The sequence below is a fragment of the Polyodon spathula genome, chromosome 20 (assembly GCF_017654505.1).
Source record: "Polyodon spathula isolate WHYD16114869_AA chromosome 20, ASM1765450v1, whole genome shotgun sequence".
Taxonomy (NCBI): domain Eukaryota; kingdom Metazoa; phylum Chordata; class Actinopteri; order Acipenseriformes; family Polyodontidae; genus Polyodon; species Polyodon spathula.
In genome coordinates, this window is record NC_054553.1 from 23,236,606 (window position 1) to 23,259,557 (window position 22,952).

Consider the following 22,952-nt stretch of genomic DNA (forward strand, 5'->3'; position numbering starts at 1 on the left):
TCACTTCTCAGAATTCTTCCACGCTTCTACTGAAGTGCATATTTTTTATACTGTATTATAAGGAAATTGAGTAGTAATTTGTATTGTGCTGAAACCCGCGCTATTATGAAGTTTAAACAGACATATATGGTTGGTTGTAAATACGTTCCTCCCTCGCCAGTGAAAAGGGGAAGTTCTAAAACTCCGCAGTGAGTTAGCGATGACGTAAAGGTGGGGATTCAATAAAACTTTTTTTTTTTTTACAGTCCTGTCCAGCACAGCTTGTATTTACAGCACAGCGAATGGAGCTTTCTGCTACTTGCGCGTACTGGAATTCACAGCTTTGGGGTCTACGAAGTGGTTAACGTAAATTTTAGCCTTTTGACCAGCGAGCGGAGTCAACTGATATTAGGCTACTATAATACACTTAATCAGAATTGTTTTGTTTTTCGCGAAGGACATTAGACCGATTCATATATTGTGTATCATGTAGTGGGCTATTTTTCTATTTAAAAAAAAAATAAAAAATGAACCAGAGGCTCACTTGCTTTTTGACATGTGTTTGATGATGATGCTGAAGAGAGTTTCTTTTTGAACATTAAATCAACTGAAGAAAAAGTCCGCCAACCAGCAGAACTTAATTGAATGTTTATTGGTTTCCAGTAGTGAAGGTCGAGCAGGGTATGACAAAGCTGTTCAAAATCATTCATCTTTAGCCCAGTGGCTGTCTGTTACACAGTCTTCCTTCACTTATTCAAGACAGCGACAAAAGCAGAACGCAGTGTAATTAATGAAGCAGGAGTGCGAGCGACAACCTGCAAAGCTCGTGTGTTCAGTGGACTCTAGACAGGCAGCACTACCGCGAACGGGCACGGGTCTCTGAGCATTTATTTATTATTGTTTTTTTGTTCGGGATGCTAAAAACAGGATTGTTTTTCAAACCCTAGGAGACAAAACCAAAAGAAAAATGTTTTCAGATGAACGGAGTAACACAATTTCTAAACAGACTTTGAATTTTCCTGTTGGTTTACTGATTAACTCACCGAAGAAGCGACTGGCGAAGCTGGGCAGAAAACCAAGCAATGGATCTGTGCAGTGAGTAATGGGTTAAATCATACATCGCGTGTTGTATATATTTTAGTACAAAGTGAGTTGTAATGTTATATCAATGTATATTTTGCTTAGTATGACGTGACGTTCTTGATGCAGTTTATCACCGCCCTCACTGATTACAAAATAACAATTAAAATACAAAGTGTAGTACATTGTTAGCAGATACAAGTGCATAATAATAATAATAATAATAATAATAATAATAATAATAATAATAATAATAATAATAAATTTTCTTTTTTCACACTGCGGTAGGTTAATATGTAAATAGTTAGGTAATGATTGTTGTTAAGATTAGATTTGCAAATACGTGTTAGGTTGGGTTGCAGTTGATTGACAAGGGGATCACAGTTTCCTGTTGCTTTGGCACTTGGAATATGGCACGTTGTTGAACACATTTCATTGTGGCAGTTTTGTTCTGACAGTATCTACCGCACATCAAACCGTTTGAAACTTGTAGTTGGTGGGTAATTACACTATGAAACACAATTTTTGTTCCTGGGTAGTAAGTGTTATTTCCTAATTGCTTATGCCTCAAAAGTATAGAAAATGGCTATTATTCCCCGCAAACTTTGCTTTTGTGACCAGGACAGTGATATTTTGAAATTTACCTATTTCCAATGAGAAAACGGGCGAATTTGTGTCTTTTCGTTCACATAAAGTCAGAAAAAAACAACATATGAATCCAAATTAACATGTATTTATACTAAAGTAATACAAAAATGACTACAAAAGATTTAGAAGTGTGTAGTTTTTCGAGATTTACAATTATACTGTAAATCACTTTCACGAATCAGCCCCCAAATGTAGTCTTCCATCATGTTCTCGTTATACTGTCCTTGGTAGCGGCATTCAAAGTCCAGTATATCCTGGTGGAAGCGCTCGCCTTGCTCCTCCGAGTACGCTCCCATGTTCTCCTTGAATTTATCAAGATGAGCATCAAGGATATGGACTTTGAGGGACATCCTACAGCCCATTGTGCCGTAGTTCTTCACCAGAGTCTCAACCAGCTCCACATAGTTTTCGGCCTTGTGATTGCCCAGGAAGCCCCGAACCACTGCGACAAAGCTGTTCCAAGCCGCTTGAAAGCACCTCTAAGTAAAAGTTTAGGTCTAGAAGAAAATTAGACACAGGCTGCTCGTGGCCGAAACTGGAAACGGGAGCCATGTCGAATCCTTCTTCCAGGACTTCCATGAACTTCGACCGGCTGATGAAATTAGACTCTCGAGACAGGGATCAACAAAGCATGCTCTACTGTCGCTCTTACTAGTGAGCTTCTTGGAGAATTCATTGCAATCCAGGATCTTCTTTATCTGTGGTCCGACGAAGACACCGGCTTTGACCTTTGCCTCAGACAGCTTAGGGAAGAAGTCTTGAAGGTACTTGAAGGCTGCCGACTCCTTATCTGGAGCTCTGACATATTGTTTCATAAGGCCCAATTTGTTGTGCAGTGGTGGCATCAGCACCTTCCGGGGGTCCACCATTGGTTCCCACTTGACGTTGTTCCTCCCCACAGAGAACTCGGTCCGCTGTGGCCAGTCCCGCCTGTGGTAGCGCGCCTTGGTGTCCCTGCTGTCCCAAAGGCAAAGATAGCAGGGAAACTTGGTAAAACTGCCTTGGAGATCCATCAGGAATGCCACCTTTGCAGCCTCTTGATGCCATCTCAGAAAAATGCAGATATGTATCCACTTAGGGAGCTGGAACTAAACTGAACTGGTGGGCTTAAGGCCCCTGTATTTATACTACTATTTATATTACTGGAAAGTTGTAGAAAGTTCTAGAAGTTACTCCAAGTTTACTCAGCACTGAATCTATCTGGAATGTTCTGGAAAATAGGTACATTTCAAAATATCACTGTCCTGGTCACAAAAGCAAAGTTTGTGGGGAATAATAGCCATTTTCTATACTTTTGAGGCATAAGCAATTAGGAAATAACACTTACTACCCAGGAACCAAAAAAAATATATAAATTGTTACACAGTGTTATATAATTGGATTACTCGGTGCGAAGACGCTGTTGCTATATTTACTGTAGATTTAAACGGTACAGTGTTTGACTCGTGGAAGTCTTCTTGTACCCAGCAAGTGATTTTTACGTGTTTTAGAATTATAGAAAAAGTATAAAACACAAGTAAAAATAGATTCGTGTGTTGTCTTAACAGCCCAATTAAATGGACTAATAATTAGTCCCCGATGAGATACAGCAGTGTATCAGATAACTTGTCACATTAAGATTACCTACATTTTTTTTATTATTACTGAACTATATTAGAGAATTGCAGAGGGGGCTGCAGTCACAAGCAGAACTGCAGTCCATTGGTGGCAGATTTTCTGATTACTGGTGGACAAAAGAAAATAGAAACACCTGCCACAACACTGTCAATAGGGTGCAGGCCAACAGTAATTGGATGAGAGGAATACCTGCTCGTTACTCATTTTTACTACCTCTGGTCAGCACTTTCAGACTTGTCGCAAAACGTCAGTCATTTCTGCCGTTTTTGGTAGGGAATCACCTGCCAACCGAGCACTTATAAATGACAATTCTATCCAAATGTGATGCATATACTGTAGTCATACATATATTGTGTAAAACATGGTTGCAAATTTGATTGTGGACTGCAGTTTGAACCAGCAGCAGCCTTAGCTTTATCCCTGTTCAATACCAACCATGAAAATAGGATTACATTACATGTTATTGTTTTGTTTTTTGTTTGTTTTGTTTTTGATTTTAAATATAAAATATGCTCCTAGGGACAAGCCAAATTTATTGCTTTTTTTAAGCATTTAATTAAAAGACTGATTTGTAATACCTGGTCCTATTGTCATCAAGCATTAATTAAGAAAGCTGAACCATTAATTAAATCAGGTTTACCAAAGAACTTAATCCTTTTACAATAAAACAAGGCAAGCGTACGTGAAGCAAGGGTTCTGTTGTACAGTCTTCACAACTTGAGAGGGTAGAAGCAGTTTGCTTTGAAGGTTGCGGTAGAATTTCACTGTTAAAGACACTGCAATCTGAGTGTTCAGAACAGATTGTAATAACATGTATGGGTTTACTAGGCCCTCGTCACATAATTCTATAGAATGTCTTGCTAAGATTAAGATTGTTTTGAGTAATTAAATCACATTTTCAGGTGATGAAAACCTTTTAGCTGTTTTAAAGAGTTTTTGTATTAGTTTATACTTGCTAGTTCACATGTTTTAAATAACTGTTTATAAACAGTCCTTAAAAACATTAACTGTCCAGTTTTGTAAATTGGGCACACTCTTTGTAATGTTTATTTAGTTGTCAATTTCGATGTAAATGGGAATATGTTTAGTGAGATAAAGAAAATAATTTTTAATCAGTATTGTTTTTGAGGACAGTGACTTCATTTAGCACCTGAAGTGTTGCACCTCGGCCTACAAAATAAAATAAAAAAATACAATACAATGAGAAGTAAACAACAGTCTGCGGAGAACACCCTCAATAAGTAACTCATTTATTTAATTGTTGTTGGCACTTCATCAACTTCAACATTGTTTCATGTTTTCACACCTGCACCAATACAACAAACATAATTGTTTTTTTTTTTTTTTATGTAAAATTATTCAAATTGTTGTAAACATTTTTAAATAGGCTTATCCAAATTCTGCTGATGATTAACTGTGTACTAATCTAACTTATGTCAGTTCCTTGTTATACAAGAACCCAGTCACTCTTCTCCTATTGTTTTCTGTGGAGATCAGCTGTTTTATTCACTCAGTAATGGAACAGCAAATAAAGCACAGCTGAGCAGTTTATTAACTAAATATTTCACACAGACACTCAAGCCACCTTCTCAGAAAGTTTCAGTGGGTTACAATGACCATTTCAGACAAATAAATAAATAAATAAATAAATAAATACATGAATGTACAAAGTTGCAGTAGAACGGTGATAATGGCTTTACTGTGGTAATAATGGACCTCTCTCGTTCAACCTCTCATTTGACTCTGGAGTTTATTAGCACGCAACAAGCCACAGCAATGCCATGGTCCCTTAATTATCTTCACCAAATAAAAGAAATATTATTTATTTATTTGTTAAGATTGTGCTAACTTTTTCATTTACAAAAAATAGAGGTACGACCAGCAAACAATTGCCTGGCAAGTAATAATTGCCAATAATTGATGCATTGAGAACACTATATTAGTCAAAAGTATGAAGCAAAATAATCTGTAGACTCTTCCCAGAAGCCTTCAAATACAACTTAATTATTATACATTATATCATTTAAGAATTGAGAATATTAATAAAAAGCAAGGAGCATAAAATGTAGCCTGAAAACTAATACTGGTGCTAATAATATAATATATACGTGAGCCTCTAAATAAGGTACCAGGATGATTAATTGATCAATTCATGTCTTATTTTGTAAAAGTAATGGTGGCACCGCACCTTAATATAATAATTTAAATATTAAAAATTTGTGTCAGTGAGTCGTAAGCAATTCACATTGTACCTGCCACAGAACCGATATCACATGTTAGACAATAAACAGTTTGGGTCAAGCGAGTTTGATTTCACTGTGTAACAATTTTTTTTTTTTTTTTGGTTCCTGGGTAGTAAGTGTTATTTCCTAATTGCTTATGCCTCAAAAGTATAGAAAATGGCTATTATTCCCCACAGACTTTGCTTTTGTGACCAGGACAGTGATGTTTTGAAATGTACCTATTTTCCAGAACATTCCAGATAGATTCAGTGCTGAGTAAACTTGGAGTAACTTCTAGAACTTTCTAGAACTTTCCAGTAATATAAATAGTAGTATAAATACAGGGGCCTTAAGCCCACCGGTTCAGTTTAGTTCCAGCTCCCTAAGTGGATACATATCTGCATTTTTCTGAGATGGCATCAAGAGGCTGCAATGGTGGCATTCCTGATGGGTCTCCAAGGCGGTTTTACCAAGTTTCCCTGCTATCTTTGCCTTTGGGACAGCAGGGACACCAAGGCGCGCTACCACAGGCGGGACTGGCCACAGCGGACCGAGTTCTCTGTGGGGAGGAACAACGTCAAGTGGGAACCAATGGTGGACCCCCGGAAGGTGCTGATGCCACCACTGCACAACAAATTGGGCCTTATGAAACAATATGTCAGAGCTCTAGATAAGGAGTCGGCAGCCTTCAAGTACTCGGAGGAGCAAGGCGAGCGCTTCCACCAGGATATACTGGACTTTGAATGCCGCTACCAAGGACAGTATAACGAGAACATGATGGGAGACTACATTTGGGGGCTGACTGGTGAAAGTGATTTACAGTATAATTGTAAATCTCGAAAAACTACTCACTTCTAAATCTTTTGTAGTCATTTTTGTATTACTTTAGTATAAATACATGTTAATTTGGATTTATATGTTGTTTTTTTCTGACTTTATGTGAACGAAAAGACACAAATTCGCCCGTTTTCTCATTGGAAATAGGTAAATTTCAAAATATCACTGTCCTGGTCACAAAAGCAAAGTTTGTGGGGAATAATAGCCATTTTTTGTACTTTTGAGGCATAAGCAATTAGGAATTATCGAATATAATAATATTGCAGTCTTAAACTAAATGGAATGTCAGTAGCTTCCTACACCCATAGGATACATTTCCTGCTAAAATTGTTGCATGCACAATAATGAATTCATTGTTCATGTGTTCTAGTGTAGAATTAGTTCTTTCAGCCAACATTGTTCAGATTAGATTAAAAGCCCAGACAACTTTGTATTAGAAAAAAATGGGTGTATTGCAAACTGTTTACTAGAATATTTTACTCTAAGCACCAATATAAAAACATATTTTCTTAGAGGAATAATGCAATTGTAACAGTAAACAGCTAGCAAATTCCACCAGTGTGAGCTTTTAGGGTGTTATGGGGGACCCCATTGTTATCAAACTGTGTGCCTGTTTTGTTTCCATTACAAACCATTATAAACCTGTCTACAGAATTTCAGATCAAAAGTTTTTACAGGGTTTTATAGAAAAATCCAAACAATAAGTAAGAAAAAATATGCAACTAGAAGGTTTTTGCCTGGCGTGTCACTTAAATGTGTGCTTGCAAATTATTGTGCTAAAAGATCTTTTAAATCAGCCTGTGGGGTTTTGGGTGTAATGGATCGGACTGGTACTGTAACACAGCCTCACAGCTCAGGTTCGTTTTGCCCATTAAAATGCAGGCCCAGACACAAGATTTACATTTTTAGTGCGTTTGCATACTTTTATTATTTACAATAACAAAGTAAAACAGAAACAAAACAAAAACCTAACTCCCACTCGGAGTACTAACTGAACTGTTGTAAATTCCCTAACTAAATACTGGATGGCTAAGACGTTTCCAAGTTACAAAACAGTTTAACTCACACAGGCAAACAAAAAAGTTCACACAGTACCTTTTACTGACTGTGCCAGCCTCTCTCTTCACACAGACTGGAAACTGCCCAGAACAAACATTTTCTTTAATTATATAACTGCCTGCTAATCACAGGCAGGTGACATTCCTTCTCAGTTAGAGCCAGGTGAATCTTATCCTGGCTCTCTCCCGTGGCATTCTAGGGGTTGTAGTCTTTTGGCCCTTCCTGGACTACATTTCTCTCCTTTTTCCCCTAGTCTGTCACATATAAAAATCTGCAACATCAGTCTATACCCCGGCAGGATAAGCGTGACAGGATTTTATTGGACAACTTTACAGTACCGTGAAACCAGCTTGTATTGCATTTTTCTGAAGACGATTCACCTGTGAAATGCTCCAATAAATCCAGGTTTGGCTTATCCTTGTGGGGTTAATCAACGCTCCTTAGTGTTCTTAAGCTAAAAGTATGTTTTGTGGGTTTTTTTTGGAAGTGGTAAATACAGAATTATTTCTTTCCTTCTAGGTCAAGTTCTTCGGATACAACAACAAGATCAAATGAAAGCACTGGAGTACGACAGCCGGCCAAAAACAAAATCCGAAGGCACAACAATCGCCTCTCCACAGTTTTCAGCAGGGGCCCACACTTTAAAGACAATCATTCCGATGAGGACTCCACTGTGGCGGACGGACTGCACCTGACTGACGACCCCTCAGAGCTGTCAATGCAGATCTCCGCACCTGGGGTCCTCAAGATATTTGGCAATGAGATCAGTACAGGTGCAAACTATAAGAGTGTGCTTGCTACCTCTCACTCCAGCGCACAAGAGCTGGTCAAAGAGGCTCTCGAGAGGTGAGTGTGTTTCTTATATATGTTGTCTAAGAGATTTTGGTACTTATGAAAGGCTCTAGACCAGGAAATATCAGAATCTCTACAATGCCATGCATGCATATCTCTGCAGTTTTTTTTAGCACTTTTCTTACCTCTTGCTTACAATACTGTGATGTCTTTCTATATAAAGTATCTGAAAAACCACTTATGCAGTTGTGATTTTATCTGGTATTAACATTATTAGCATTATTTATTGAGAGTGTTAGATTCTGAGGATACTGTACATTAAGGTGTTTGTCAGCACATCCGTCCCCATCTGTAGGTCATGGTTACATTTTTGCATATATCTGGAAAGCCGCTTATTAAATTGGCTTGAAACTTAGTATTGACCTTGTTTAGCATAAGTTATTACCTGTTTTTGGGGATATGTGGAGGTGTCTCACTCTCTGTACATCTGTATGGCTGTATGTCCACTTACATTTTCACATGAATCTTTAGAAGAATATACCTTACCATGAAACTAACTCCTTATTTGCTTACTTAATAACATCTAGATTGTAAATACCACCTATTCAATTTGAAACTATTAATTTCCAGTACCTGTTCTATACTGTTGATATACGCCATGGTCATTTAGTTGTTTAGTTGTAGCAAACTATCCCCTCTTTTGATTCTTCGCTTATTTTTTATACTTTTATTTAGGATTTGCAGATATGTTAAATACCATGCTTTGGTCAAAAATGAATGTGATTTCTATAGCATGGTATTTGAAATATTTAGATATCATTGGCCCAAAGACGGCTGAGGTGGCTGACGTCAGACCAGAACCAGGAACCAACAAATAAACAATAGAGTTTGGTGAAGCTGAGCGATTGGTGTCGCTCAGCATTTAATAATGAACAGACAGAAAATTAAAGGTTGTAAAGACAAACAAAACACAGGACACAGCACTTTCACCAAAATAAATAGACAAATAAAACGGACTACACAGACAAACACGGTGAGCTGATATTTTAACTATTACTTTGATTATTACCTCCATCTCCAAATACTAATCAATCATTCAGTTGGAGTCGCGGTACAACTGCATGTGAGTTAATAAAGTGCAATTCCCTGTGCTCGCATATTATTACATTTTACCTGCACGTGAAGTGCTGTACAATCCTTGTGCGTAAATACAAATATACATTTTAAACAACTCGTGTTCCACAGACCCATTTATATCCTGTGTACCAATGACTATACACCAACATTAACACACAACATGCAACATATGACACTGAAATATACAGAGGGACGGGCAACATTGCCACAGTCATTAATTAATGTAAAACAAAATGCAGTGGGGGGGGGGGGGGGGGGGGTCAATGATAATATTACGAAAGCTAATACGATGTATACAAATAGGTTAGGACTACATTAAAGGTGCAGTTGAGTCCTGTCCTATTCTATTCAAGAATGCAAATATGTCAATTGTGACGAATTGTGTGTGTTCTTTGTGACGGCTGACAGTAAGCTAACCCATTGTGCAACAAATCCACCAACAGGTTTTTATTTACTCTTCCCTTGAAAGAGATTTATAGATTAAGAATCCTGCCGACAGCCATGCATTCAGACCCCCTTGAAGGTTCTTTTTTTCTTGACACAATAGCAGTACCCTTTATGACACAGGCTGGATGGAGTAGTTGCAGGCAGCCTTATACGTGCCCTTGATTTGTAGTTGATCAGAGGGGCTCTGTTGTTAATGTAGTCTTTTCTCACTACTAAAACAGTGTTAGATAGGAGGAACATTCTTTCAGTGATTTGCTAAGTGCTTGTCTTTCTAAAAAGCAACCGCTCAGCAAATGACCAAAAGATTATCCTCCCTAATTTAATTGTTGGATACAAAACACTGCCTTGCATGGCTCAGGAAAATTCCAATATGTCCAGATTCTTGGATCAAACTACACCATATAGACAGGCTGTGTGCTCTATGAGTCTGTAATATATTGAATGGCTTGCTGTGTCACATGGTTGGTTAGCTATAATTAAACCAAACGTGGGATATCAAAGAGATTGATTCAGGGCTTGTTACATGTTTTATCAAAGGATGTCAATCCAGGTTTAAGAGATTAACGGCTTGTTTCACAGATGCTTATTAGCACCAATCTAGGATAACTAATACCTAAGCAAATATTAAGTAGTCCAAGATTAAACGGTTACCATTTAATCTGTCATGCACATGTCCAGTGCAAAAGTAGACTTGATTTGGTGTTTGTTATCATCTTTATATTTTAATTTTACATTGATTTTGACATATTTAATTCCTGTTTAAATGTTGAAACCTTCACAGCCTTAATTTTATTAGTGCTCCTGTGACGAAGTTCCCGCCCCTGTGTGTATTTTCTGTTATATGTTGCGTGTGATGTGTTAAATGTTGGTGTATAGTCATTGATACACGGGATATAAACGGGTCTGTGTAACACGAGTGTTTAAAATGTATATTTGTATTTAGCCACGAGGATTGCACAGCACTTCACGTGCAAGTAAAAAGTAATATGTGAGCACAGGGAATTGCACTTTATTAATTCACGTGCAGTTGTACCGAGACTTCAGTTGAATGATTGATTAGCAGTCAAGTCTCAGTACAGCATAAAAACAGCATGTTTTCACCCACTCGCGGTTAGGGTGTTCGGTGAGTAGAGAACGGGAGAGAGAGGAGGAGTAATAGAGTGTATTATCAATTGCTATTGCGTGCTGGTGGGACCAGCACGATACTTGTTAGTCTGTCTGTCTGCTCAGTGTGTTTGTCTAGTATTGTCCGTTTTGCGTATCTATTTATTTTGGCGTAAAGTGCCGTGTCCTGTTTTCTGTTTGTTTAAACCTTTTATTTTGCAATAAACCAGCGCAAGCAAGCGTCCCCATCATTTCATTTCATCCGTCCTGTCTGTTGTGTATTTCATTCCTTCCTGGTTCTGATGCTGCCCACTTCGGCTGTCTTTGTGACAGCTCCCTTGTTATTTCATGATTTGAGCATTTACAAATTCACGGTAAGGCCATGTCTACGATAAACTCTCATGTTGTATAACTTACTGTATAAAGAACCATCACTAATTCACTGTTTTCAATATTTCACTATTTTGTTGATGTGCAGTCAGATAGTGAATCAGAGGGGACACTTTATTTGATATCCCTATGATATGGTTAAATTTTTTCTTCACCTTCGAACCACCCCCTTCCATGCTGTGAATAAGGAAAGCAATGTAACATGCTCTTCCAGGTATTCTCTGGACAAGGCCGAAGCTGGAGACTACGTCTTGTGTGACGTGATTGGCCGGATTGGGGAAGAGCACCAGTGGAAGACGGAGTGTTTCCGGGTGGTGGGTGACAATGAGAAGCCCCTCATGTTACAGTCTCTCTGGAAACCCAAAGAAGGTTTCTCCCGGCGCTTTGAGATCCAGAGGAAATCCAGCGTGGAGGAGAAGGCTGCAAAGGAAAAAGATACAGTCACAGCAGGTACACTGCCTACCCTCCAACAAGTATTGGGGCAGACTACCAAATGAAGAATGGCAGATGGGGTATTTGTGCCTAACTCACTCAGACCTCATACCCACCAAGGTCTTTTCAGTGCTTGATAACTTATGTAACATAACTTAACTGGGCAAAACAGATTTTGAATTTGAAATGCAAAAGCAAATATATGTGTGTATGTCACCTAACAATCTATTACATCAATTTTAATGAGCCATTTCTGCTGTGATACATCAGCCAGACTTGGCTGAAACTCTTTACACACTTAGTAAATTAATATAACTGAATTGTTTCAGTGTCTTATTTTTAACTGCTTCTGGTACACCACAGTGTAATCATTAACCTGACCCCTGCAACACTGTACCCCTAATCAATATAAGAAATGCATCAGTAAGAAGTACACTTGTAGAACAAATGTAGCAGGTGTATTCAAAGATTAGACATATTTCTGAGAGCTCTAATTAAAGCCACACTGGGGCTGTGATAATGTAAAAGAAAATTATGTGCAATGGGAATCTAAAATAAGAAATGTCTTATTCCATAGCAAGTTATGCATTAAGTAATATTTAATATTTATTGTTTATTGCTCTGGTGTGTTCCTCCTCTAAATTAGATTTAGAATCGATTTCATACTAAACTGCAGATATAGTGTTAGGGTTGGGGTAAAGTAACCATGTAACAGGCATATCAATAAAAAAGTACAATGGTCCCCCTTTATAACTCTGTAGTTGTGAGACATAGTTAAGAGACCATGCTATTTGTGTTCTGCCTTATAACGAAAATACAATGGCATTATGGGGAAAATGAGAGCCGTGACCTGTTCCACAGTATAAAGGGCCGCCTTATAAAGGGGGAACACTGTATGTTTTAAATAACAGTAATCTAAGGCCATGGATCCTGCTCATTTCATTATGACCACAAAATCAACACAGTAGTTCTTTTTTATTATGTCATCTTGTCTGGTAGAAAACATCCAGGGCCTATAGCAGTCTTTTTATCTTATAGAATGCCTTTGTTTGTTTGTTTGTTTAATCAAGCCCAGTCGCAGATGTACGTTTTCCTCTGTGGTTCAGTATGTATCCTCTCATGCGCTTTGTGACGCCAGTTAGAAGCTTGTGAAGTTTATGTAAGATAAGAACAGCACACAGGAGCTCAGAAACTTTGGACAGTAGTTAAAGAGTGAGTCTTAAATGTGTTCAATGGTCTGCTTATCTGTCTGTTTGCTTAGGAAATGTCTGTTTTGCTGGCTTTTCAGGGTTCCAGTATCCCTAGCACTTTCTCACAGAGGAAACAGAAAAAAAAACCCATTAACCTGTAATTGTTTTTCTTTCCGTCTGCATTCAGAGTAAGGCGCTGTGTTTGTGTTGGCCTGCTACTGTTGTATTTAAGGGGGTTGAGTAAGACGGGAGGGGTTAAGAAGTAATAATGAACTCAAAATAATGCAAAAACACCTTTGCGTTTTATTCTGAAGCTCTGCGAAATTCCCATTTTGTTTCTATTCTACTTCATAAGCTTTTGACAAAAAAAAGGGTTGACATTATAACAGAATGGCACGCTCAATCATTAGCTTGGCAAGAACTTTGTTTATGTGTGCTTTTGTGAGAAAGTCCTTCTTAACCCTGGGAAAATATCCATCTGGTATTAGAGTAAGAAGTGCAACTGACCAACAACAAAAAGAAAAGTCAAGCTATTTCTAATGAGGTACTTCAGTATATTCAATGGAAATAAAATGGCAAGAAAAAGGGAGCAATCTCATTGGCTAACAAGTATTTAAACCAGTGCAAATATGTTACATTTCCAGCACAGAACGATTCTGCCTAATTCACTTGACATCCAATTTACTTTGGCAGAGGTGGGGGTTGTGGGCTGCTTAACTGCACTTAGTTTCATCTCATGTTGAATAATACCCTTAAGTGTGCAGAAATTGGACCATATTTGAACACCATGTCATGTGTCATTGCTTTCATAGTAACACAGGTAGAGTTACAATTATGAACCATTGGTAGAATGGTACCACAGTGGAACATTTCCTTATTTGGACAGACCAACACCATTGGTATTGCAATGGACCAAAAAAAGACTTCTGAAGAAAAGAACCAGATGGGCACAATAACCACATAGGCCTTTAAGAACAACAGTCCCTGGAATCATTCAGAATGATTGCACATGTCATATGAGATTAAGGGTGTAGCTATATATCCTTCTGTACTAATGAATTAAGTGGCCATAAATACAGGTTTCATTGGAGTTTAATAAAGTTCTGTCAACCTTATTCTGCACTATCCAGGTATCTTTCTTATATAAACCGCTAGGATTTATTTGTGTTGTTTTTAAATATTCCAGAGCTTTGACCTGTAGGCTATTCTTACGTGTTCAGTGCTGTAATTGTTCTGTAGTAACTTAGCAACCTGCTGTTGATGGGAAACCTGTTTAAGCGATCCTTGGCTTAGTGTTTCTTTCCAGTGCAGCTTTCACAATAGAGGAGGAAGCTGCATTTTATACATGTGGATAAATCGGTATAATGGAAACAATGAGTAGTTGGTTGTTGCACTCTTCAGGAACATTTTGACAACCTCTAATTACCATTTGTAATGCAAAGCAAGTTCTGATATTAGTGGTTTGTTATTAATCTATAAATAGCAGTTATTATAGTATAGATCGCAGGACCTACCAAACCATTTATTCCATTGTATTAACATGTAGATATTAATGCTGCGTGTTCTTACATGGTAACTACTGGTGAAAGTGTTATTACATGGGGATGGCCTGTGCCATGCTAGTACTGTGTAATTATATCAGGAACACAATGCTGCTCAGATGGCCTTTACCGTGTAATTACACAATAGTTACAATGTAAGAGCAGGCACTGTCGGTTGTTACCCAGTTATTACAACACAATGACATGCCATTAATCTGCCATATGCCCAGACTCTTTAACTTATTCCTTGTCACTTTTTAGAGTACAAACACACTTCACAGTTATACTTATATGGATTAACTAAACGTGGTGTATATAGGACAGTGCACTACTCTGTATGTGAGTAATAGCAGCACAGTTGTATTGTGGAATAGTGCAGGTGAAATGTGTACTATAATGAGCCAAAAGATCCTCACCAGACTACAATTAAGCATACGTAAGCAATAGTAATGATCGATAATTGACTGTGGTTACACAACTTGAGGAAATTTAATGAATGACAAGGTCAATTCCTGTACCTGCAGACCACCATATTTATTTAGAGCGTATATGAGGACTGCTTTACTCAGAATCTCTGAGATTGACTGAGACCATGAAGATTATAATAATGTTTTGACCAGTTGACCATGGGTTCCATTTTATTTATCTACATAATGGCAAAATATTCTTTAACTTAATCAATCTGGGGTTTCTTTAACTGTTGTTAAAATAGACCCCCGTGTCTCCTATGGTATGGCCATCTTCTGTCTCACAATTTAGGTTTTCACAAGAACATTGCTTTTGAGGCAGATTAAACTGTAAACAATAACACTGCACTTGACCCCTATAGAGTCTGTGTGCAGCACAGACATGAAGTGTGAGGATCAGGAAATTAACTCAGTGTGTTGGGGCAGGATTCATGCGCTTCATGCCATTATTATCTTGTAGTACACCAAAGCAATGCCATTAACCCTTAAATACAGTCAGAAAAAATTGTGAATATGCACTGAGCAATGGCTAGAGATTTCTTTCTTTTTGTTTATTTCTCAGGCATTAACGCCCAGGCCCGCAAACTACAGAAGATTCGCTCCCGGGGAGCCTCAGTCTTTATTGAGGGGGATCTCAACAGCAGCTTCTCACTGTGGAGGAGCCTGAGCGAAGTAAACTTGTCTGTGAAGTCCAAGGACCCTCAGAAGAATGGGAAAAGCTCACTGCTGGAAGACCTTGAGCCGGAGGTAGACAAAGAGGGCCAGTGTCTTGGACTCGAGAAGGAGGAGACGGAGAGCAGCGATGATAACACCACACAGTATTCCATTCATCCCCCCTTCGAATTGCCTTATTTTCTGCTGCTACAGGGATACAGTTACAGACAGGTAACAGGATTAATCATATACTTTAAGATGCTGGGAAGATGTAAAAGATGTTACATAAGTTAGTGTGCTTATATAATTATACCCAGAGTACTGTCACACTGATTGGAGTCTGTTGTCTGTTCCTGGCCTAATAGAGGTCATTATGGGGTCATTATACTGTCGAGATTGGGAAAGTGTGTTGAATATGTTGGCCTGCATAGCATCATTGAGTCTAAACAGCCTCTTCTGCACCCAATGACGAACAAAGCCTTGTTTTATACAGTGAGATTCCCTCAGCTGTTCCACAAGCCAGTCCCTTCAACAGGATTGCAATTCCAAATAATAAATCTGCCCCACATTAATACATACATGGTCACCAGTCCTGGGTGCATGCAGTAGTGCTCATGGTGGATGATACAAGTTTATTTTGTTATAGTTGTGATGTGTTGTTCCGGCTTTGTGCTGGCCCAAGGCAACAGCTCCGGAAATGTTTTTAGATGTCTGGCAATTTACAAACAAGAGAAATTACTAACAGACAAAAACAAACAAAACATTCACGAAACTGTTATGTTCTTTGGGGTCACTCAGAGTCCTTCTAGGTTATAACACAAACCAAAACGAAGGAACTGATTGTGATTCTCTGTCCCCTTTTATGGTGTCACACATGACCCCTTGGTAAACAAGTGCAACCGCCTCTCCAATCTGCGGCTGCCACATCGTTTCCCATCCGGGTCAATGCATTATTGCAATGAAGTCTCGCCCCCTTCCTGGCCGACTTCCCTTGAACCCTGGGAAAGAACTGTCAGGCCAGCTCGTCCAAGTAACTCTGTTCTCGCTGCTTAGCGCCCTCACAGATTGGGAGGGAGATTTACAACCAAGAATCATTGTATTTCATACGCATACGCCACAGCCACGTCTGGCCACATCAGTGATGCAGACAACATGCTTTGACATATGGCCTTTATAGTTGGTACACAGCTGTATTCTGATTCTCTCAATAAAGTTCCATTACAAGTGGTGTACAATGGACATTAACTGTTTCAATGCCACAGTCTTTTAACAACTGATCATTTTCTGGTACAGAGCACCTGCTTTCAGTGTCCTTACAAGGTTTATTCTATGACTATCTCAAAGTTTCATTACAGGTGGTGTTCAGTAGAAATGAACCCTTTCACTGTCACATTGTTTTTAACCTCTGAACAATGATATAGATATTTTCTGTACATTTCTACATCATGTTTACATACCGTTCGATCTGATATGACTTATGTGATACTGTCAGGGATGCTGTTGACAAAAACATAGTCAGCTTTCCAACCTAAAAAATAGTTTTAGTTTGTATGCATACAATATGTTTCCCTCCCAAGTCTTGCCAAAGTAAAGTATACAGCTCTCTATCTATTTGCTTGTCAGTGTCACTCTTATCTGAAGTAAAAAGCTTATGTTCCTGTGGTGCTCTGCACTAAAAGCTTATCACAGGAGAATTCAGACTCTGTAGTGCCGAATTCTGTCTTTTGTTCTTCTGCTCTTTCAAAAACTAAATAGTGTTGAAAAACAAACTTAACACTCATTTTGTAAGTTGCTGCTTTGAAACAATTGGTGCATTCAGTAAAGCTGGTATGCGTTTGCAAAAATGTTGACAAACCTTAAGTACAAGTAGCTGCAGCTTCAAAACAGAAAGCCAGTGTTAAATAATACAAGTTTAAAATGGGCCTAGTTTTATATGGAAAATAATGGGTTTTTCATGTTCGAATATTCTTTCAAAATGTAAATTAATATTCTAATATTCTTTAATATTATAGTACTTTAAAAAACAATAGGGAAACTGTTCTGTACAGTAGAATGTTATTTATTTCAGAACTTATTGGTGCATTGGTTACCATTGAAAGATATATTTTTAATAAATATGTTTGTTAGAATATTTGTTCCAGCAGTTTCTTTAACATTTATTTTTTCCTATTATTCCTTTTAACAGTTTTAAGAAATAAAAAGGCAGTGTAACTAAATCTCTGGGCCTGTAAAGTAACATCCACCTGTAATGAGTAGACTATCCTCAAACTATCCAAAACCTCTCTCTATGAGGTATTCACAAAGCTGTAATCAGTGTTTTTTTTTTTTTTTAATGAATTAACCCTAGTTTTAAACTGTTTGTGTAAATTTACAGTGGTACACTTTTTTAAAGGTTAAAGCTTTGTTAATAGGGCACATTGCCCTATGCATAGAGCAGAATAAACAGTGTGATATATTGTTTTATGTATTATATATATATATATAGTATTATATATATATATATATTATATATATATATATATATATATATATATATATATATATATTATATATATACTATATAACTACAATTTTTGTTCCTGGGTAGTACGTGTTATTTCCTAATTGCTTATGCCTCAAAAGTATAGTAAATGGCTATTATTCCTCACAAACTTTGCTTTTGTGACCAGGACAGTGATATTTCAAATGGGAAAACAGGTAAATGTGTGTCTTTTCGTTCACATAAAGTCAGAAAAAAACAACATATGAATCCAAATTAACATGTATTTATACTAAAGTAATACAAAAATGACTACAAAAGATTTAGAAGTGAGTAGTTTTTCGAGATTTACGATTATACTGTAAATACAGTATAATTTATAAGTTTGTGGGGAATAATAGCCATTTTCTATACTTTTGAGGCATAAGCAATTAGGGAAATAACACTTACTACCCAGGAACAAAAAAAAATAAAAAATCTGTTACACGATGTAATTATATATATAGGCCCAGACAAAAACAAAACAAAAGCAAAAACATGGAAACCTAATGCCTAAAGTAAAGGTGTAACACAATAATGCTTCTCCTTGAAACAGGCGTGACGTGCTATAAACCAGCTTTTCAAGTTACACACACACTAATAGACCGGATTTCAAAGCCTCTTAAAATAAAGCTCAAGAATGAGTAAAGCAAATCACACGTTTTATAATATATGCAGAAACGACAGAACTCAGCAAAATAGAATATTACATATACGTTTACATACTGAAGCAAACCATATGCTTTAGATTGTAATAAAAGCCTACATATTTAAGCTCTTGGTACATGAGTCAATTTACTAGCAACTTTTATTGCCTGAGACCAAATCCCGTGAGGATTCCCCCGTGTAACAGCCCTGACAGAATATTGTCAATGTTCTGGTAACTGCCTGGCATCGCGATTGCTTAAGTGGACAGCAATCCTACTACAGGCAACAGGTTCCAGGCAATATCCAATCAGAGCACTGGTGTGTGTCACGTAATTCTGTCTGCTACATGGAAAACAACAGACAAAAGGGACACGAAAGCCGCAATTACTGGACTCAGGTCAAATAAATACTTCTCATAGAGTTTTATGAAGGTTGGTCAACACATTTTTAATTTGGTAGTAAAACTTCTTAAAACCTTTGGTCCCACTGTCGTTAACTAGAGAGGAATAAAAATGTACCTGCTGTAATAGAAGTGCACTTATGGTCCTTTTTTGTTTAATGGCTGCCATTTCAAACTGTTAATTTACTGTTATTTCCAGAACCACGTGACATAGTTCTTAAATATGATTGGATATTGCTTGGATTAAAGGTAATTTGTATCGAATGTGAGTTGTAACAGGTCAAATCCCCTGCGGTGACGTCACTGGCAACACGTTGCTACAATTTATGTTGCCAGCGCATTGACTTGTGTAACAGGTCCTTTAGTCAAAAGTCACAACTGAAAATAAGGCACTTCATGAGGTTCAATAACCGGTTAAGATGTGTTTGTCATCCTTGGGTGTTCTATTAGCATTATGTTTTGCATCTGTATAAAAGCACTGCATTTTCCACTCAGCTTTGGTTAAATGGTAAAAGTCTTTCGTTTACCAATCATTTTGGGACAGAATATCTTAATTTATGGATTAATCCTGAACAACATAGCTAAATAAATACTATGTAAAAGAGGCACCAAAAATGGTGTTATACAGAACGTATAAATCACTTGCGAAGCAACATTCAATAATAATAAATAAATATATTATAGAATATAAAACATCATGGATATTCCCCCAGTTATTCCTAATATTAACACAACTGTATCAATATTCTGCAGCGATGGGACCTAAATGTTGTTAGCTAACAAAGCATCACTATAGCCCTTGCCAGTATTACACATGAAAACCATTTTTATTTTCTCTTAAACCACCATTGTTTTTTTATTTTTTTATTAAGACTTTAACCACCACTGGAACCCCAGCAGTTGTGTGAAATACTACCCATTGGAAAAACTTCTGAATAAAAAGTCTCCTATTTCTCTCGGCGATGATAGACACACTGCAAGTCTACCATGTCAAAGTTTATTTCACGGTGTGAGTAAAATTGCCCACACTGTAGCCGAGGCTTGTAATGACCATATTTTCTTTGCTGTTGAATGACAGATTTTCCTTATATTGTTAGCTTTCAGATGGCTGCGTTATCAGATCACAGCTTCCTGCTTTCCTGTCCCAGGATAGAGAATAGGAACACGATGTGTATCTGTAGTAGTATCTGGAGGCCTGTGTCACATGACATTGTAGGTTCAGTGACTGCCTCCTCATATGTGTCCCAGGATGGAGGGAGACCCCATTATCAGAACAGTAGTTTTATTGTACAGTTACTGTCATCCGTCACAATTTGAAATGTTTAATCCTGAAATTATACAGTCCATCTTTCAATATGCAATTTAAAATAATTTTACCATTTTTTTTTTGTTTTGTTTTGTTACTGTTTTGGGTGTTACACGTTAACCCTTTGTTGTATCAGTTATCCAGGCAGTGTTTTACTTCAGGACAAGTTTGTGTTGACACTGAGAAGTACTTGGATGACATTAATGTTCGTTGTGTGTTTCTCTTTTTTAAAACATTATTTATTAATTTTTTTTTGACAAAAAAAAAAAATAATAACCTGGGAAGGTGTAGCAGGGGGAGATCTGTGCTGACTCTGCTGGCGTGTTCACGGTGCTGCAGGAAGAGGGCGGCAGTCGTCCAACAACCGCCTGTGAGTCATGGCAGTGACACGGGGAGGTGGGAAAGTGTGTGTGTGGACTTTCCCCCTCTCTGAGTGGCTGAGATGCGGGTCTTGGGGAGATTGTTAGCCCTATAAGTTAACGCTCTGTTGTTTCCTCAGGTCTGCCCTTTTAAACGCGCCAAGAGTGCGGAAGCGCTGGTCCACGACCAAGAACTAGTCGGAGAGAAAGAAACAGAGTTTCAGAGCGAGACAGTGAGGGCGGGGAACCCTTGGGCAGACCTCTGAATAGTATAGCCGAGCAGGCTAGTTAGCCGGCAGCGTAGGGCGGTAATCCGGGTCGCACGGGCAGCGGCGACCGGGATATCGCTGCAAAGTGCAGCATCTTTTCTTTGTAGTTTTGTTACTGTTTTATTTTCCCTTTTTCTTTTCGCCTTCTATTCTTGAATTATTGTTTGAAGCACCTGCGAGTGCGCTTGTTCCCTGAACTGTTTTACCATTATTTGGTATTCCCGTGGTTCTGTTTACCATAGTTGGTAAGCAGACCACGGACCAACAGCGCCCTCTGCGGGCCAAAAGAAATCATTGAGTCAAAATAAAACTGGGCACCTGTGCGATGTTTTCAAGTTCACCTGTCTCCTAAGTCAGTGAATTACCAATCACCCTTCCACAGAAGGATTTATTTGTTAAATAAGCAGTGTCCCACAATGTTGGTTTTGACTCAAATTAGGATTTCAGGGTGAATATATACTGCATCCTTCCAAAGATTAGTCTGTGCACTGATTTGCATTGTATAGTTTTAGCTAAAGGAACCCAAGCTTCCTTCCTTCTTAAAGATTTCTAAACTTTGTAAACCAAACAGTCACTGCTACTGTTACTACCTGCAGTAACAGCAGGGTTATGAATGCTGTATTTTAAGCTTTTTTAGCTCTGCAACATGAAACAGGTCCCTTGTATTGTGCCATTCTTTCATAAAGCTATTGATGTTTCAAAACTGATGCTGTTCAGGATGTTTGTAATGACTTTAACCTTCTAACTTGGAAAATCAACAGTTTTACTTAGAAGAAAAGTGGAGCAAAAGCCTAGTAAATCTGTTACTTTTTATTATATTGGCATCAGTGTGCTGTGCAAACATCTAATTGGCCGAGAGTCTATTGAAACCCAAGAAACAGAGTAACTTGGCTTGCAATTACATGTAGAGTAAGGCCTAAGAGCATCAGAATGTATAAAAGCTGAGGTAACAATGACAAAATACTATGCTGTTTTTTGGCCTAGTTTCAGGCTTCTAGTTCAACAACAATAAACAGCTCAAAGGTCAAGGTCTCCATTGTTTACAACCCGTGTACTAAATTTGTGCCTTTCAGGATTTCGTTTTTTACCTGATGAGTGGGATGACACATGTTTTCGGACGCTGCAGCGAGCATTCCGCAGGCGAGGATGAGGAGCGTATCAAAGTGGACATTCTGCTCTCCGCACCGGACATTCTGCCTCGCCATTGCAGCGTCAAGCGGCTGGAATCCAGCTCCCACTACGAGGACACCAAGAAGATAGTGACTCTAGTGAAACCCCTCCACGGTGCTCACGTGACCCACAATGGAATCCCAGTCAAGGAAGAAATACAACTCCAAACGGGGGATCTCCTTGGGCTTGGTGACTTTTACTTGTTTATGTACAAAGACCCAACAGCCCCCTCTGCAGCCCAAAGACCATCATGGTTGACGTCCCCAATGACTCACCTGGGTGGGATGGCCACCTGTAAGATGTGCGGTTCATTGCTGCCGGGTGAAGCAGCCAGGAAAACAAAACCTTCTCACCGGAAATCGGTCCACCTGTTAAAAGATTCTAACGGGACAGAGCTCTCGCTGACGTACGATTCCATACACGAGGACCAGCTGCTGAGCAAAGTTGTTAACATGACAGACCCCAAAGGTGATGAGCCAAAGCTGAGCCCAGCTTTCCTGCTGTGTCTTTGTATCCAGCACTCAGCCGGCTCTTTCGAACTGTCTGATTTCCGGAGGCTTTTGCTCAGAATAGCCAGTCAGGTCCAAACGGTTATGTGGGTAAGTATACGCTGGTCCCTTTTGTCTTATTACTATCTATGTATATAGGTCCCTTGTTCACATTAAAATTCATGCAGTAAACATAAC

At 38.4% G+C, this 22,952-nt stretch overlaps 1 protein-coding gene across 2 annotated transcripts in view; it reads left to right on the top strand.

Moving 5' to 3' along the window:
- Nucleotides 1-232: 232 nt before the first annotated feature.
- The window catches only part of LOC121295494 (ras-associating and dilute domain-containing protein-like), a 71,765-nt gene continuing 49,045 nt past the window's right edge, over nt 233-22,952 (top strand). The window contains exons 1-5 of one of the 2 annotated variants that reach the window (XM_041220180.1): nt 233-1,074; nt 7,962-8,288; nt 11,527-11,762; nt 15,505-15,827; nt 22,170-22,865. In XM_041220180.1, the coding sequence (XP_041076114.1) occupies nt 947-1,074; nt 7,962-8,288; nt 11,527-11,762; nt 15,505-15,827; nt 22,170-22,865 (1,710 nt within the window). In that variant the 5' untranslated portion in view covers nt 233-946. Of the gene's footprint in view, nt 1,075-7,961; nt 8,289-11,526; nt 11,763-15,504; nt 15,828-22,169; nt 22,866-22,952 lie in introns of those variants that run through there. The other variant, XM_041220181.1, reaches the window with a different exon arrangement.